An 18,603-nucleotide genomic window follows, 5' to 3' on the forward strand; every position below is an offset into this window, starting at 1 on the left:
TAATTCCGTTCAAAAACCAAATGATATTTGATTTGATGATATTTAATGATATTTTTTGCAAAAAATCAGTAAAAACTGAAAACAGTGAGCCTCATGTCAATATGATAAATAGCAAGTGCTCGGGTTGTGAGGAGCTGAAACTTGGTGAAGAAAGGTTTAGGATACTGGAAGGAATTAATCAGCAGCGTAAACAGGCACAGTACTCAACCCCTTGGACAGGTGGACGCCACATAGGAGGAATGAGAAACGTCCTTCAGGCCAGCAGAAGGAGAGCTGGAGGGTAAAGGCAGGAAAAATGGGACGTTTCCCAGAATTCATGGAAGACATCCTGGTCGCCAAGAGGCCGGGACTACAGAGAAAATAATCCCTAAACCAGAGGGAGAGTTATATGTCATAATGAATCAGTTGTGTAAATCCCAATGAAAGTGGGTTGAGGCTCCCGAGGTAATGGCCACTTTCAGAAAATGGTCCAGTCTCATGAGACACTAGGTGGTGAATCAGTCCAATAGCACCTTGATGGTGTTCCAGTGTTGATATGGTATATATCCTTCAAGCAGCGGTGAGGTGACTTCATCAGTGTCTAGCCAAAACAGAACTGGACTCCTCTTGCAGATTGATGTGGACATTTGATAGAGGTTTAATGGAGCTCATCAAAGAAGATGTTAATACTTTCCAGTACAGCAGCAGAGACAGGACTTGAGAAAGTCTTGGGTGGCTTCAATGCTGTTCTAGATGATTGCTGAGGACAGTTCCCAGGCATGTAATTGGAAATAATACTGGAAAACTGCCAGGAAACAGCATGTATCCTAGACCAGAGTTCATGTCACCTGGTCAGCTTCCAGCAGGTAAAGTGGTACTTATCTTAAATAACCAGGGAGATTGAAATGTGTTGGTTGAGTGGAAGCAACAAACAAGTTGTAGACTGGATCCAAAGGAACACATTTGGTTTCCAGAAAATCAAGATAGTGGAAAAAAACAGGACAAGTTCTAGACCAGAAGAGGGAACTTGTTTGGTTTCCAGAACAGAAGAAGTTTTTTGGAAGGAGTTTGTTTGGTTTCCACTTGAAGGTACTAGATCTACTCAGGAGAAGGGACTTTGTTTGGTATCCAGAGGATAAACTGGATGTTTTTTAGACTAGAGCTAAGGGGACTTGTTTGGTTTCCAGTGGTTGAAACAGGACTGGTTCTAGACCAGAGATGTGGAACCTTGTTTGGTTTTCTGTACATAAATATCAGACCAGATAAGAACAAACTCATTTGGTTTCCAGTGATTGAAAACATGTGCTATCCTAGATCGGATGGTGGTGGACTGAAGATTTGGTTTCCGTAACCAACAGGGATTTGTTCAGTGGCAGTGAGGGAACTCATTTAGATTTCATTAACAAAAAAAAAAAACAGGGAATTGGTTTCAGGGAGTCAGTAGTAGACCAGAGGTGTTCAGTTTCCAGTCGATGAGAAGGGTTTGTGTTTTAGACCAAAGGTGAGGGGACTTGTTTGGTTTCCAGAACTGGTGATTCCTGCTCTGGCTCCAGCGTGTCTCCACTGGTCTGGTCTTCAGTGCTGCTCACAGTGTTGGAGTCTACCGGGGCTTCGTCCTAAACCAAAAACACAAAACACTCAGTTCTCCTTCTGTTGTGATCTGAACTGCCCAGCTTTTATGTATTTAGTTATTATGCAATCTTACCGTCACCCAGGCATGTAATAGGACCTCCTCGGCAGTAAAACGAGCGTCCACGTTCACCTGCAGCATCTGACTAATCAGCATCTGAGGAACAGGTCATATGACAGTTAACAACTTGCCACATTCAAACCACAAATTAAAGGAATAGTTCACTCAAAATTGAAATTTCACTCATTATCTCCTCCCCCTCATGTCGACGAATGTTCAGAGTTATCCGTGGCTTCTCTGAGTTACAGGGGGTCTCGGCGTAGCACTGCATGTCCATATAACGGTTGCAAATGGATACCAACTGTCTTCGTAACAAAGACACACCAAAAAACATCCAAATACCTCCATAGTGCTCGTATGTAGTCCATCTTGTATTGAAGCCCCGGAATGCGAAATTGTCCCGAAAAAAATTAAATAGGTCTATATTTCAAGCTTGGTTTGTCCAAATCTCGCGAGATTTGCGCCTGGGTCAGTGCGATTACCGACGCTGGCGCAAATCGCGGACATTACATATGAGCAGCATGGAGGTATTTGGATGTTTTTTGGTGTGTCTTTTTGTTACGAAGACAGTTGGTATCCATTTGCAACCGTTATATTGACGTGCACTGCTACGCCGAGACCCCCTGTAACTCAGAGAAGCCACGGAGGACTCTGAAACTTCTCCCAGCCCTTAGTCCACATGAGGGTGAGTAGATAATGAGTGCAATTTGAATTTTGGGTGAACTATTCTTTTAATCTAATTTATAGTACCAACTGTTGATTATAAGAGTGTGTGGTACCTTTGCAGGCAGGCTGATGGGGTCCCAGTCTGGAGATGGAAACTCCAGCTTCCCTCTGAGGATCTGATCAAACAACTCCTCCTGGACATTGTTCTCACTGAGGAAGAGCAGACAAACACAAAGATTGAATAACTGGATAAAAATGAGGAAGGTAGGTATTTATGAACAAAAATTACAACAATCATGCTTGTTGGCTCTAGGAAAACGTTGTATTTACTGACCTTCTGAATGGAGGGAATCCACACAGCAGGATGTAGGTGATGACTCCTGCTGCCCAGATATCCACCTTTAGACCGTAACTACACAAACAACAGCAGCTTCTATTAGTGTCAACAAAAACATACACACATTATGTAAAGGTATTTAGTGACCATGAACTCTACTTCATCTCACCCGGTCTCTGCAATGATCTCCGGGGCGACGTAGGTTGGCGTGCCGCACACAGTGTACAGCGGTCCCTCCACCACTGTCGCCAAACCAAAGTCCCCCAACTTCAGCGACTTGGTGCCATCAGGATACTCGCACACCTGGAGAAAAGGAAATCAAATGAACTTGATGGTAAACACCTGGAGAAAGTGAAAGGACGTCTCCGCACATCTGTTTTTTACCGGTGCGTCGGACTGCGATCAGTAGATCCCGACTGATGCATGAAGAGAAGAGGAATCCTGCACACTGTGTAACTTTCTCAAGAATATTTATTACGACGTTTCGGTCAACAGACACTGAACAGTGGCAAGAAGCCATCTTTAAATAGGCAGTGGCTGCATTACGCACCAGCTTCCAATCAAAATCATTGTACAAAACAACACATATCCCATTGAAAATCCATAATTAACATATCAAATGTGTCAGAGAGATAAATATGAATGGATACGTTGACAATGTCATACTTCTAGAATGAAATAATAAATACTGAGAAGAAGCTCTTTGAAATGGGGAGTGGCTCTCTGTTACGCACATCCTTCAATCACATTCATAATTGAAGAAGCATAGACAATACAAGAGAACATAAATGTGTCAGGAAGATTAAACAACTAGACACATTAACAATATCATGATTTAACAATTTAACGAAAAAAGAGGTAAGTTCTAGTGGACTTCTGATCTACGCATCAACGTCTGTTGACCGAAACATCGCAATAAATAAATATTCTTGAGCAAGTTACACAGCATGCAGGATTCCTCTTCTCTTCAAACACCTAGAGTAAGCAACACACTCAGAATGAATCTACATTTGTGTAGATTTGAAGTATACTGGTGTGTGTACCAGCAGGTTCTCTGGTTTGATGTCTCGGTGGACGATGTTCATCCGGTGCAGATACTTGATGGCTCCGGCCAGGTTGAACACCATGGCGCTGGCGTCTCGCTCGCTGTACTTAGTGGAGGAGGTGATGGCGTCAAACAAGTCGCCGCCCTGAAGGAGAGGAGGAGTTCACAGGTTTCTAAATGTTTCTGTATCTTAGGGACTGATGGAAGCACAAACAGAGAGGAAGAAGAGAATGAAGAGGCACCTTGACGAGCTCCATGACCAGGAACAGCTGAGAGGGCGTTTCATCCACCTCGATCAACTGGATGATGCTCGGATGCCTAACCCTCCGCAGCACCGCCACCTCGTTCTCTATCAGGTGCTCCTGTTCACACACACACACACACACACATGGTTTTATCATGATAATGAAACGGTGATCCTTAAACACACCATCGCAGACGGATCATCCTCAACATGTGGCCTCATCCTCACCTGTTCCCAAACTCAGACTTTGTGAGCAAGCCAAGCAGAGCTCAGTGTTTCTGAGAACACACAAATCTCCCAGCTGCCCTGAACTACACATGCTGAAGTTTTTAATTTTCACAAAACCCAGAGTACAAACGTCTACAGAATAAAAAGCTCAGAAAAAAATGATATTTTAACATCTATAATTTGAAGACAACTGGACAGAACTACTGTATTTCTGCCTGTTGAAGGTTGATTTCAGCCGGTGTTCGTTATCATTGTGACAGTAATCATCAGACCTCAGAGACCACAAGAGGATGGGTGTTTTACCTTCCCACAGCAGCGAGCTTTGTCGATGATCTTCAGGGCGTATTCCTGTCCTGTCGACCTATCAACCGACAACACAACACAAACTCAAATCCATGATCAACCATGGTTAACCAAAGGCAAAGAAATCCTAGCAACAAGTCATATTCACTGAGGTGAAGTGCTACATTTATTATAAATAACAAATTTACAACTTAAATATTCTCTAACATCATTAAGTCAAAAGTCTGCATCCCGTCTTACCTCTCCACGCACTCCTTCACCACCGCAAAGTTTCCATCTCCGATCACTTTACCGACTTTGTACTTCTCGTTGATGAGGGAGGAGGAAACTGATCGATTGCCGTTCACTGTGAGAAGAAATAAAGATTTTTAGATTTCATTGCAGTTTCAACCAATCAAAGTCTTTACGTCTCATGGTGTTGTCTTTGGGCTAAACCTTTAATGATCACTCTTTAAAACTGACCTCAGACCCTTAAATACACAAACTATTAACTCATTGAGTGCCGCGCTGTTTTCCAAAGCTTTATACCTGGTGCCAGTAATTTAGACCATCGTTGACGAGTTTTGTAGAGCCACAGCGTATTCTACATTATAGCTATGGACACATACTATGGCTCGTTTGAAAGGTGAAACTTTCTGCTTCCACTGGGGACAAACCGTTTATTTCTGCATGCCTTCATTCTTGAGCAATCCCAAGCTAAACAGTGGCCAGTTTTCATCAAAATCCTGGCTTGTTTTCTAGAAATGGAGATACAGCATCTTTTATTAAATATGCTCTGTTTGTGCCTGTCGCTCTTCTTACATTCTTCTGACACTTACATTTCTGGGTCAAAGGACTCGTGTAAGATAAATATTGTTGTTCCATTCACAAAACCACCATGGGGGGCGCTACAAAACAACAATAACACAACTCCTTCCTGTTTGGCTCCGAGCTGCGAACTCATAGCGTTCATAAATTCACACATAACGTGCGTTAGAGTGTCTATTTTCGTAATGTAAAAAAAAAAAAAATCAAAAAACGTAAAATTATGTTTTTGGCACTCAACACACACCTTCAACAGTGTCGTCTGGTTGTTCAGCTTCTCCGTTAACATCGGTGGAGGAGGTGCGATGAGGAGAAACCTGCAGAGAAACACAGAAAAGACTTGTTTGAAAAGATGTTTGTGAAGAAAGAGATTTATCGTGTTGATACAATTAAAAAAAGAAAAAAAAGAAAGAGCTTTGACAGATCAATCAATCAATCTGACCTTGAGGCTGCGTCGAGACCCCGGGCTGGTGGGGGAGGGGCTGGACCTGGCCGACTTCCCGGCCGACTGCGATCCTGAGGCCTCATTGGCTACGGAGAAAGAGAAAGGAGCCGTGTGATTGGTCAACATAATGCGGCAACCCAAACCAAAATATGATTTAACCTGGCAACAATCCACACTATAGTTATTGATTATGTTTCATCAGTTCAGAGTCAGACCTGGTCCGGGGGACTTGGTTCTGGACGGGCCTTTGGGCGGAGTCTTGGAGGAGGGCAACCCGACGCTGCTGGGCGCCTTGGGGGTTGTTGCAGGTTTGGGAGGAGCCGCAGAGCGAGTCACTTTGGCCCTGCACTCTGGAGAGAGAGAGAGAAAAGACGTTAGAGCAGTGGTTCCCTAGCCTTTTATGGCTCGTGACCCCATTTTGACATCACAAATTTCTGGCAACCCTGTGATCACATGCAGTCAAGTGATTGTGGCCGTCAATCAAGATGCCCCAGCTCAGATGTTTTTGTATGCTGCATTTAATTTGAAATCAATTTATATTTGAGAAAGTGAAAGTATAGAATACAGTTGTTTAAGATTGTGTGGTGTTTTTAACCCTCTAGGCCCCAAAGTCGCATTATTGCGACAGGCAGCATGCTTGGATAAAACAGCCCATATCTTTAAATCTACTGCCCTATATTGTTACTGTAAATGTACTCCAATCAGACCCCTGTTCCTTTACTTTGAGGATGAGATGTCAATATCATTTTTTTTTCTGTGTAAAATTCAGTTTTACTGGAAGTCACGTAATCCAATGGGGCTGCCACCCGGTGACGTCACAATATGCAAATTAGATGAGTACATTTACTCCCATCACAAACTTTAGGTCATTATGAATATTTTTCTCATTTACACCATAGATTTATCTCTGACCACTTAAAAGCTACAGCCTTGTGAAATCCTGAAATCCAAACATAGTATTTTCCTAAATAAACTTGGGCGCCTAGAGGGTTAATTTTTAAAAGAATAATAATTAGTTTAAAAATACATTTTTATCAGTAGGTTTTTTCATCAATTACTAGACATTTCAGGTGACCCCCATTTGAAATCCAAGTGACCCCACGTGGGGTCTCGATCCCAAGGTTGAAAAACACTGCGTTAGAGTGTCATACAGTGTGAATGTGTGCGTGTGTCTCACCGTTCACAAAGGCCGTGGTCTTGGTGCAGTGTGTGAGCACGAAGTCGTCCTGAGCGTAACGAAACTTCTCCGGCCCACACGCCATGAACACATCGTCATCGCTGAAGAAATCCTGCAGACAAGTCAGCTACACACACACACACGTACACACACACAGACACACACACGTTGATTCATCAAAGTTTTAGACACACTGCATTGATGTGTACCCGTGACTTTGTGTGTATGTGTATGTGTGTGTGTGTGTGTGTGTGTGTGTGTGTATGTGTGTGTGTGTGTGTGTGCAGGACTAAGCAGACGACAGCTGGGAATATTCAAATCACGTTTGCTGCTGCCAACGTTTCAACGGGCTCCGACACACACACACACACACACACACACACACACACACACACAGAAACAAACACTGTGCTGTCTAAGAACTGTCTTGAGGATTAAATACAAATTGCACATCAAAACGTCCCAGATTTAGGCAGCGAGAGAGAGAGAGAGAGAGAGATGGAGGAGTCGACAAAATGAGACAGATGAACAGGTGAAGAAAAGATGGATGAGAGGAGAGGTGGAAGGACGGATTACATAGAGAGAGAGAGAGAGAGAGACGAACAGTGACAAGTTCTCACTGGATTATCTGCAAACCACCAACTTGTTTACCTCGCCTCTTATCCCGGTTGCTGTGGCAACGCAGTTTGATAAAAACTCTTGGCAACTCTCTCCCTCCTCCATCCCTCCATCCCTCCTTCCTCCTCCTCCTCCCTTTTGTCCTCGACTTTACCTCTCACACCCCAAAGTCTCCGGAACTCAACAGTAGTTACTGGATAACTAGTTGCTACGGTAACCACATGTATATGTGTGTGTGTGTGTGTGTGGGTGTGTGTGTGTGTGATGGGGTCTCTGTCCCACTGCTTGAAGTGGCTGCACAAACTGAAAGGACAGGACACACACACACACACACACACTCTGGCCTTGTTTCATTCAGACTGACTGAGTCTGAATGAAGAGTGAAGCCGTCTGCGGCGGCGAGAGAATAAAAGCCCTCGTTATGACTCACTGCCTTCAAAATAAAAGCCTTCATTGAGAGTAAACTACTGTAGTTTGGATATTTTACTCTGAAAAGACACTTTTAACACCTTTATTGATATTAAACAGCTGACTGTTCGTAATATAACACTGTTGTCAGGTGCAAACATTGTATCCTCAACTGTTTAAATGCAACTTTTAAGGTTCAGAAAATGCAGCTTAAACATTGTAATTATTCCCACTAGAATTAAAGTAATGATTATTCTTATTTACGCTAATTTAGCTGATTATTTTCCTTGATTTGTCTAAAAGAAAGAGTGAAAAATACCTTCAAAAATCCTTGAACTTTTTCTTTTAGCTACTGTGGCCAGTCAGTGTAATAATGCTTTTATTTTGAAGGCAGCATATGTTTCTATTTTCTTGAGGCTACTGCTGGTGCAACACCAGAGCAAATGTTTCATGGTTTCAGGATAATGTGTGTCTGTGTGTGTGTGTGTGTGTTGCGTTCGCTGCACCAGTCGTGCGTCCGTCACGCCGACGCCCCTACAAGCCCTCCGCCGTCTCTGCTTGGTCGTCAGCTCTCCGCTGTCATTGTGCCACAGCCACAGACGCTCTTATCTGCGACTTCAAAGAGTGTGTGTGTGGTAAAAATAGCCGCGCCAGTGAACATGTGATAAGTTTAAATCCACAATCCTTAACTCACAAAAGAGTTCCTGAGAGGATCAGAGCACATTCGGTCTGTTCAACACGACGACGACGACGGTGGAAAACATTTTCTTCAGCTGACTGTTGCAGTTCCAGGGTTTTAAACAGGAACCACATTTAGCCCCGAGCTCCAAGTATTAAAACTTCAAAGAGCCTGAACTCACCGTCGTAGCACCGCAAAGTCAAAACGAGGCATGTTGGACCAAAATCAGTCTGGATATTAAATGATGCTTAATGAAAACACTTTCTAGACCTTTTAACAACTTCTAATACCTTTTATTCTCAAGAGGAACTGAACTCAACACTTAAACCTACATTCTGGTCCGACGTCGGCTCAAATACAGTACAACCAGGAGCTGTTCTGTGTGCATCAGCTGTTTCTTCCACATCTGGGAGAAACATCTGACTGAGGCCTTTTCCACCTAGTGCTTGTAGGAGCACAGTGGCCCCTAACTTAAAATTTTAGGAGCACAAGCAGAAAATGTAGGGGTTTCACACCATAAATCGACCTGCAAAGCAAATATCCAAAAAATCCGAAAAATTTAGGCAAGGCAATTTTATTTGTATAGCCCGTTTTTACAGTTTAATAGTTTGTCTCAAAGGGCTTTACATGGCATCACAACAACATCCTCTGCCCTTAGACCCTCACATCGACTGAGGAAAAACTCCAAGGAAAACCCTTTTAACAGGGAAAAATTGGAGAAACCTCAGGGTGAGCAACAGAGGAGGGATCCCTCACCTAGGACTTACTTCTCAAATACGTCTCAAATTTGGGGGGCAAAATGCCTCCATTTAGGGGCAGTCTGGAGCCCTGCCAGTTGTTTCTGGGCACCAGCTGGTTTGTTGCACTTGTGAGCCTTCTACGAATTGGTTTGCTTACAAAACCCCTTTACACAGGCCAGAGGGCCACAATAATCAACATTCACTCAAGTTTTTATGGTTCTTCAGGCAAGAAAGTGGCCAACAGATGTGCTATAAATTGGCCAGATTCGGTAAGCCAAATGGGGCATACCCTGGATCAAGTGCGGACCAGATGTATCGTTTCAAGACTGGTCAGATCTCTTGTTTGGAGATTGAAACCAACGTCTCCTCACCTGTTTGCCGTCCAGCGTGTAGAGCCTCTTCACAGCCCCAGAGTCCAGCTTGATGGCCTCGGTGATGTCGGCCAGCACTTGTTCGAAGGAGTGCGCCGTCTTCTTGTTCAGCAGGATCCTCACCGCCTTGCGAGGCTTCACGCCGCTGCGGATCACCGTCACCAGCTTGGGCTTGATGAAATCTTTGCTCTCCCTGCTCTCTCGACTTTCGGGACGTTCTTTGGCGGTGGCGCCGGTGCTGCTGGCCGACACCCCGGTGGACACCGTGGTGGAGCGGACGGCGCCCGGCGCGCTGGGCCCGGCGCTGGCTCCGGGCTTCCAGCTCGGAACGGAGATCTTGGTGTAGTCGACCTTCCGGTAAGGCTCGTTGGAGGCACAGACGTAACACTCGCCTGGACAGAGAGAGGAGCGAACAAGTTAATCAGAAATCACAGATAACATACTATAATCTTCAGCGTTAAAGGTCTAGTGTGTAAAATGGAGGTAAAACCATGACATCCAGCGTTCAGATTCTAGATTGCAGCACTCAGTTGCTCGCTCGCACTCCCCCCTACTGTCAAAAAAACTTGTCTACCACGACTGGCAGTATTTTAGGAGCATGGAGCAATGAGATCAAAACCATTTTACAATATGTCTGCTGTTTCCTCCTCCTTCTTCTTTCCTCTTCATTGGTGTATTTATGAATGCAAAACTTGAAACGTGCTCTCTGGCTGACTGGATTTTCCGTTCAGGCTTCCGTACAAACATGGCGGCGCAAGATGGCCACACTCACTAAAGCAAGACCCTATATGTATTAAAATAATAATTATAAGGCTACGAAAACCAAACTAATTTTATTTTATAGCGATTATTATACACTTATTCATGGTTATTATATTCGGATTTTGCCAACAAACCTTGCCAATTATTACACACTGGACCTTTAATGGCGCGTGATTCAAATTCTGATGGAAAAACTACTTCAAAAAAAGAAAAAGTGGAAGAAGCTCCTTGGAGACCAACTGAAGACATTTTACATCCTGGAAGAAAGTGGTTTTCTTGAACTTAACACCACCACAGTTTCTGCCCACAACCTTTTCCTTGATTTTCCATCTGGCTTCGTTATCCCAAATGAGATCAAATAGTTTCTGACTCAATCGGTAAAACAACAGTAAAATGATCATGTTGACAATTATCTGGAAAACCATATTGCAACAAGCCTGGAGTCAAGGACACGCCCCCTGGTTGTTGGGGCCGGGGCCAATCAACCATGAAATTGTCTTGCATGTAGCCGACCTTTTAACGTCCACTATACAATTATGTAAGTTTCTGTCGCTTAGGGGTCCCTCTGTTCAAACAAGGACTACTGAAAGTGAAACTGACACCTAATTAGTGGGAATAATTAAACGTTATGATACGTGTTGAAAATTTATGAGCGATCAGTTTCAAACTTGGTTCAATGATGTCAGGGATTCATTTGTTTTATAGGAGGTGAGTTCAGGGTCAGAAGTTATTGGAGAAGGACTGTAGTCAAATGAAGTATGGTAATATAAGCTGTGTGTGTGTGATGGAGTGAAGGTGACAGCAGATGTCAGACTCACTCCTGTCTCTCCCTCTATCCCTTCTCTTTCTCATCACTGCAGATGAAAATCTTGGATTATCTTTTCATTATCCGTTGTTTTTTAATTTTTCAATTCAAAATTTAAACAAAAAAAAAGGGAAAATGTCACTTAAATATCACGTGTGTCAGAAATGCAGCAAATCTTTTCATCTGTGCAGCCAGAATCAGCAGATATTTGACTTTTTTATTTAATTTTTTGATAAAAAATAACTAAAGTGTTCATTAGATTATTGAAACAGTTGGGTTAATCAATTAGCTGATTAATCGGCGGACGGCTGCAGCTCTCGTCGTGGCTGTAATGAATGAGATTGCAGCTCATCACATGTGCAGTAGCCCACAGCCTCTCTCCTGTTTTACCTTATATGGTTGCAAATGGCTCTTCTACTGTCTCTCTCTCCCTCAGTCTGATTCTACCTCTCTCTACCTTTCTATATCGCACGGCAGAAGAGCTCGACATCTTTTAACACACACACACACACACACACCTCTTTCTGTTTTTTCCTTTCCACAAACACAAACTAGTCAACCCCCGTATCCCTCAAAAACACACCATCTCCCCCCTCACACACTCTGCATGTCCCTCTCTCTCCCTCTCTATTGTGTGTTTGACCTTGTGTCCACGTGACGGTTTTACCTTTGCGATTCAAACCAGCTGGACATGGCTCCGGGTTTTTATTCAAATACAGAAACACTGAACACCTTCTGTCTGACACCGCCGTCACCACACCTTGTTTCAGACACACACTGAGTAAACCTGAGCTGCTACTAACATCCCGCCACTATATTTAGCACTTAAGTCCTTCCTCTTTTGATCCGAAAAACAAATTTAGGTCATTTATTGAGCAAAAATGACAACATTTTATGGGTTAAAACTTTCAAACTCTTCAGTATCTTTGAGCTTTGAACCGGATTATTTTAAAACATGATTTTTTTAAATAGAAAAAAACATGTCAGTCACTGACACTGACATTCAATTAGTTATTTACATAATTAAACTTTACAAAATTGTAAATACATTCACATTGTAACTGCAGAATTGAAGCTGTCTTCAGATGTTTTGTTCAACCCAAAAGATGTTCAGTTTACAGTGGAAGTCCTCAGAGTTAGAGAATATTTTAATGGTTTGAATATATTTATTCAAAAATGAATACTGCAAAACCAATTGCCCCCCCGGGGGACAAAATGAATAAAAGTTGAAGTTGAATAATCAATTTTCAAAATAGTTTTCTGAATGAACTAAATTGACTATATAATACTCATTATTTCCGTTTCAGTGTGAATACCGGTTCACATCAAAACCCGAGTCAGAATTTCACCTCATCTCAGATGGCTCAATGTTGTCCAATAATACTGTATGATAGTAGTCGCGGCCATTTTTCCTACCTGTACTCACCGGATTTGAACACAACATCAAGTCCATGGGTTTTCTGAACGGAGGCCCAGAAACTGGACGACCTACTCAAGACAGGTACGTTATGTCAAGTCCCCGTTCTCATCTTAGCTGCCAACTCGTGTGTTACCTTTAAAACACTAAAGCGCCGCTTCGATACCGTTAGCTGGTCAAATCTAACAGAAACTCTCCTGCAGGCCTCCATATTCCCTCCACTTGCAAAGTCACGAATGACGAGTTTTCCGCTCGCTCTCGACTTAGAGCTTTCGACCGGCCTGTTCGTCGTTTACCTTATAAGAGGTGCTGAGGAGTGATGCATCTGTCTTTTAGTGCATCTCTGGCTGAACAGCTTCCTGCCTCTAGCCCTCATTAGTGGACATTACAACCAGTCACACGTCAATACTGATGATAAGTGATGTTAGACGCAGCCGCTGGTCTGTTTTCAGGCTAAATGAGGAAGTACAGATGCACCGGACTCCAACTCTGGCCGTTCGATTCGGTTTGATTCTACAGCTTTTTTTTTTTTTATGTTACTAAGTTTTGAAACATGAAAAGTTAATTTTCCTCTCATTTGTGACTTCAATAATCTATGTATCTGACGGAAGGTGGAACGGTTTGGTCTCTGTATTGATTCTGCACTAATTATTCTGCCGTTGATGTACATAGAAATAAATAATTCAAGTGTGTTTGAACAGCAGAGACGGACGAGGAGGAAGAAGACAGTGAGGAGCTTTAAGGAGGACTGATGAGTTGACTGATTGATCGATGAAGTGACAGTTTGATAATTGACTTTAAGTCATGTTAAAGTACATCAGACGTCCATTTATATCTTTGAGAGACAATTGTCGCAGAAAGACATCAGTGACAGTTGGTGGGGAACAGTCTGGGCGGCAAAGACAATAGAAAATGTGTTTTATTCATGATGAGCTATTTTTGAGTTTTCATCTACAATAGAGTGTCTTGCACAACTCCCCGGCATCACATGCTATGTTTTTAGATTTTCTGTGCCACCGAGATGAAAGTCAGATTTAAGGCCACCACTGACAATCAGCTAGTTATGAGACTGGGGAATTGATTGGGCTTCATCAAGTCAATAACAAGCTATTAAAAACTTAATCCGTCCCTTAATCCTTATGCCACAGATCAGCTTTGCAGATGCCCATTAAATACAGTTACTGTGCATGTTGTAAGCTGTTCAGAAACGGTCATTGGGGGGAGCTGTTACACCAAGAGACAACTAATGTACATGTATTTTGTTTTAGATTAATCTCTCTATTGTTTAAAACCTGAACATGCAGCTAGAACGAACGGGCAGTTAGCCTAGCTTAGCATTAGAGACTGGAAATGACGCGGAAACATCTAGTCTAGCTCTGTCCAAACCATCTCTAAATTCCCTAATTGATGCATTTTTTTAATCCACAGAAGTGAGATGGAATCAGAGAGCTGCTCGGCGAGTTCAAGACTTTAAACACCTTGATTCAGGTACAGAACTCCACAAAATGAAACTCTTTCTTTACACCATGACTTGTTGTCTGTTGTGGCGGCCTTCCTTGTAGGTTAACGTTTGAGGAAGACTTTGACTCAACAGAATTAAAGGGACAACGAGGAGTTTCTATTTGGTTATAAAAAAAAAGTCTCACGTTAATGTGGATGAATCTCCGCTACCCACACTTGTTAATGAGCCCATTTTCGATAAATATATCGTTTTGTCTCTATCGTTATTTTGTTATAATTAGGACGGACAGACGATAATTAGTGGTGGTGGAAATGCTGGTCGAGCCGACCAGCGTTTCCTTACTTTCGGTTTCACGGCGAGTCATGAGAATAACGCCGCCGAATCGCCATTTATGGTCGGAACTACGACGGTATCTGATCGTCTTTGAACCTCTGACTTTAATTCTTGATGAATGAAAACATGAGTCTGTCTTGCGCCGGTCAAAGAATTTCACGGTGCGCGGAGGCTCATAAATGTAGTGTGAAAACGCTTCGCTTTTCCAAAACTCCTCGTTGTCCCTTTAACGTTTGAGGAAGACTTTGACTCAACAGAATTAACTGAGAACAAGTTGTGAGTCTTACCTTCCACCAGCTCGTCCATGCTGCTGATCTTCTTGCTCCCGTCTATGGTGTAGATCGAGCGCACCCCTTGCGGCAGATGCAGGTTATCCGCCAACGAGCGCGTCAGCTCCATCAACAGCGCGTCGTACGACCGGAACCGATCGCTGGAAACGGCGTACACCAGACCCTTGAAGTACCGGTCCCCGTTGCGGTAGAACCTCACCTTTTTGGCCCGTTTCTCTGAGGTGAGCGCCTGCAGGGTCCGGGTCCGGTAGTAGCTGCAGTTGGCGCTGTGGGCCGGGCTCGGGACCAGGCTGCTGCCCCGAGAGCTGGGGCCGGACCCCCCGCCGCCGCCACCGCTGCCTGTGGAGTCATCTCTCTTGGCCCGGGTGGAGCGGCCCCGACGAACCGACTTGTCACGTTCGTCAAAGTGCTCCAGCTCGAGGGTCTTACTCAGAGACATTGTGAATAACTGGTCCAGTGGTGTTCGACAGAGTCCCTGCTACGAAAGATTCATATTCCAACTGCGATTAACGTGACTTGGTTTACCAGGTTTCTCACAACTTGTTTCTTGCTAGTTTGTAGTCCTTAAGTAAACCTGACTCAATGTAAAGTGGCTTTTTCCAAAAGAAAGATGTAGAACCAGTAGCTTTTAACCCTTTGAGGTTGTAGTCCTTGAAATATGGTCTAATATTTTAGAAATTCAGATTCCTTGCGGTCCACTGAAATAGCAGTAAGAAGGGTAGTCCTAAAGATCACAGATTCAGTCTGCAGAACGGGTAACCCTTGTGTAAATCCAGTGGTAGGCTACACTACAAACCCAACTAAAGTGACACAGCTTTAAACTAAAACAGTTCCTTTTCTACTAAAGCAATCCTATAATTCAGGTATATTATCAATGCAATGATTTGTAAGGTAACTGTTCAACGTCTTGCTTAAGGTCCAATACTTGTATGGGTATCGCCAAACCTTGTTTCAGGTCATTAGTTCCCCAGTGTGATTCTTGCTGCAGAGATGTGGTTCGCCATGTAATAGTGGTCGGCACCTTATTTCCAGTCCGTCCCAGGAACTCCACGGTTTCACCAACAAACGTCAACCCTCTTCTACTTTGTGATTTGGCCGTGTCCTCACAGTAACCTTCCTGCAGTCTCGGCAACCCAACTGTAACCTTGGTGTTCTGGCTTTAAACCCGGTGTGTTGTGTTATTGTGTGTTCCTGGTTACAGGCACGTTGAGTCTCAGCAGTTCAGCTGGGGTGTAGTCCTTATAATCCGGTTCAATGTCTCCATCACTGGCAAAAAAAAGAGAAAGAGAGAGAGAGAGAGAGACAATCACATGGTTTACTGACAGCACAGACATCCCACCATGCTGAGAGACTGAGGTGCTGCAGCCGCCACGTTCAGCCTCCAGCTACCTCTGTAGGTGCAGAGAGAGCTCAGGATTTATGCTGCATTCAATCATTTAAAGATGCTGAAGACAGGATTGCATTTAATCAAGGCTGGATTTTTTTTTAAGCACGTTTTCCACAGAGACTGGGCTTTCATGTGGAAATCACTAATACCTCTGCTGCTTTTTTTTTTTAGGAGCATTTAAAATGCAATATATTGGATGAATTCCTGCAGAATAAAACATGCAGGAGAGGCTGTACTGTAGGTGTAATACAGTCACCATGTTTTAGTGAAATTTAATTTCCTCCAAGGCCAGAGAGAGGGGGGAAAGGGGGTTCATTGATTTCTAGTCAAATTTAATTTATCTGAATCCAAGAGCAAAACATGAGGGTGTGGATGAAATGATTATAAACCTGTTTGTCTCTGCGTCTGATAAACGAATTGACTTTATCCATCTATCCGCCCAAACACTGCTAAGCTCTGCTGACAGCGCCATTCAAACACACACACACAGATAGGCTACACACTCACACACACACATACGCACACTAGGAGGGAGGCACCTACCAATAATGCCGTGAAACCGGTTTGTTGCTATGGAGGCTTTCTCCTCTTCTCTCTTCCCCCCGGTGCGCTGTTCCGGTCTGATCCCGTTGATCCGGACTGAATCGCTACGACCGAGCTAGACTAGACCCGGTCCGGTCCAGTCCAGTCCGCTCCGCTAACCCGGGATAGAGGGAGGCTGAGGCGGCGCAGGACCGGGATGCAGGGAGCCAGACGGCGGACAGCAGCAGCATGGCCGCTGCAGCAGAGGGAGGAGAGACCGGCTGCACTCCCCCCCTCCTCTCTCCCCTCTCCTCCCCCTCCCTCCCTCCGCGGCTGTACGTGATGACAACGTCCTCCCCCCTCCTCCTCCATCTCCCTCCCTCTCTCTCTCTCTCTCCAGCTCTTTGTCTATCTCGCTCTACCGTCTCTCTCTCTCTTCTGTCTTTTGTCTGGCTCTGTGTGAAATTCAGATTCACTCACTTTTTTTATATATATATATTGTTGCAGTGAAGCAAAATCACAGTCACATACAAACACACCATCTTCACTTAATTGACTCATTAACTTTAAAAATAAATAAATAAATGAAGAGACAGTAACTGAAAACAGTTGTGGTTCACCATGTAGAAACCACTCCTTTATTTGCACTAATGAATGAAGAGGCCTCCAGGTCACAGGAGCCCCATTGGTTGAGGGGCCACTGTATCAAGACGTGTTATTCTTACTCTTTAAACTTATTATGTGGGTTATACATATAGAATAAACAATTAACCCCACACTAATAACACTATACTGTTTAAATTAATAATTTGAGCTCATCTTTAAGTGAAGAGACTTTTCTCTACATATGAAAGAGTGGCATGATGTTTATTTCTACAAAATTAAGAGTTTTTCATTTAGTTTAAATAAGAAATTCCTTTCGACCGGAAGAGTACATGATGATGATAACAAGATATTAAAACTAAGAACTTTAAGGAGTATAATATATATACTACAAGCGCCAGAAGGAGGAGAACAGGGAACTAGAAACATCTGAAGAGGAGGAGGTGAAGAAGAGACAAATATCAACAAGGAGAAGAACATGAACAGGTAAGAGCTTTTAGACTTTTATTTTCTTAATCAAAAAGCTAAATTTAGTTTACAAGTACACCTTTATGAAAATCAAAAAGTTTTTTATAATTTATCACTTTTTTTGGTCTTGTGACCTTAAAAACATAAAACGAAACGAGCCAACAACTAGGCTACCACTACTACTACAATGGCATCACTTCCTGTTTTGTTTTGTTTTTAAATACAACAACTTAAAAAAAAAAAGACTTTCCAAGAGTAATAAATAAATGATGATAAGTTACTGTAATAGTAGAAGTGATAAATAATTCTCTTGCATTAGTGAGTTAAATATTTGATGAAGCCAAATGTTTGTTGAGGGCGTGGCTAAGGATGTCACTGTTTCTGTCACTACTGACACATATTTTATACTGGATATATTGATACCAGTGTGTAACTGTAATTAATGGATTTATTAATGGTTAATAAACTGTTTAGTGATGTTTTATACATCGGCTCTAACTCATTAATTAATGAGAACAACTTGTGGGATTAACATCAGTTTATTACTGATCTGTGAAGCATAATATGACTTACTACTTATTGCTGTTATAGCATTGATTCTATGTAATAAATAGATAATAATTAATACATGTACACTGCAGAAAAATCTGGATACATTTGATAAAATATGTTTCAGGATCTTTGTTATTCTTGAGATGTGATCATGTTTTTATGATTTAAGCCTATGGATAGCTTGGTCTTTTCATCCTTTCTATCTAGATGGCACTTTTTGTATTTATTTAGCTGTTTATAATTAAAATTTAAAAACAACCCAAACGCT

At 42.8% G+C, this 18,603-nt stretch overlaps 1 protein-coding gene across 1 annotated transcript; it reads right to left on the reverse strand.

Annotated features, from left to right (window-relative positions):
• Window positions 1–56: 56 nt before the first annotated feature.
• LOC146968659 (serine/threonine-protein kinase DCLK2-like) lies at window positions 57–15,340 on the reverse strand. Its single transcript, XM_085760076.1, has 15 exons — window positions 14,801–15,340; window positions 9,735–10,126; window positions 6,919–7,045; window positions 5,957–6,091; window positions 5,739–5,827; window positions 5,544–5,613; window positions 4,733–4,838; window positions 4,493–4,550; window positions 3,960–4,079; window positions 3,716–3,862; window positions 2,842–2,975; window positions 2,670–2,747; window positions 2,449–2,545; window positions 1,685–1,765; window positions 57–1,595 (listed from the first exon to the last, which is right to left on the reverse strand). The coding sequence occupies exons 1-15, from the start codon at window positions 15,240–15,242 to the stop codon at window positions 1,470–1,472; spliced, it is 2,202 nt and encodes a 733-aa protein (XP_085616202.1). The 5' UTR covers window positions 15,243–15,340; the 3' UTR covers window positions 57–1,469.
• Window positions 15,341–18,603: the final 3,263 nt, after the last annotated feature.

Source organism: Trachurus japonicus, chromosome 18 (assembly GCF_045865225.1).
Source record: "Trachurus japonicus isolate A0001 chromosome 18, Traja_1.0".
Classification (NCBI taxonomy): Eukaryota; Metazoa; Chordata; class Actinopteri; order Carangiformes; family Carangidae; genus Trachurus; species Trachurus japonicus.

Excerpts from the sequence above, each read along its gene's own strand:
- LOC146968659 (XM_085760076.1), bottom strand. The coding sequence starts at position 15,242 with ATGTCTCTGAGTAAGACCCTCGAGCTGGAGCACTTTGACGAACGTGAC. Across the intron at positions 10,127-14,800 it reads CATGGACGAGCTGGTGGAAG|GCGAGTGTTACGTCTGTGCC; the intron begins GTAAGACTCACA and ends CTCTCTGTCCAG. Across the intron at positions 7,046-9,734 it reads ACACGCTGGACGGCAAACAG|CTGACTTGTCTGCAGGATTT; the intron begins GTGAGGAGACGT and ends GTGTGTGTGTAG.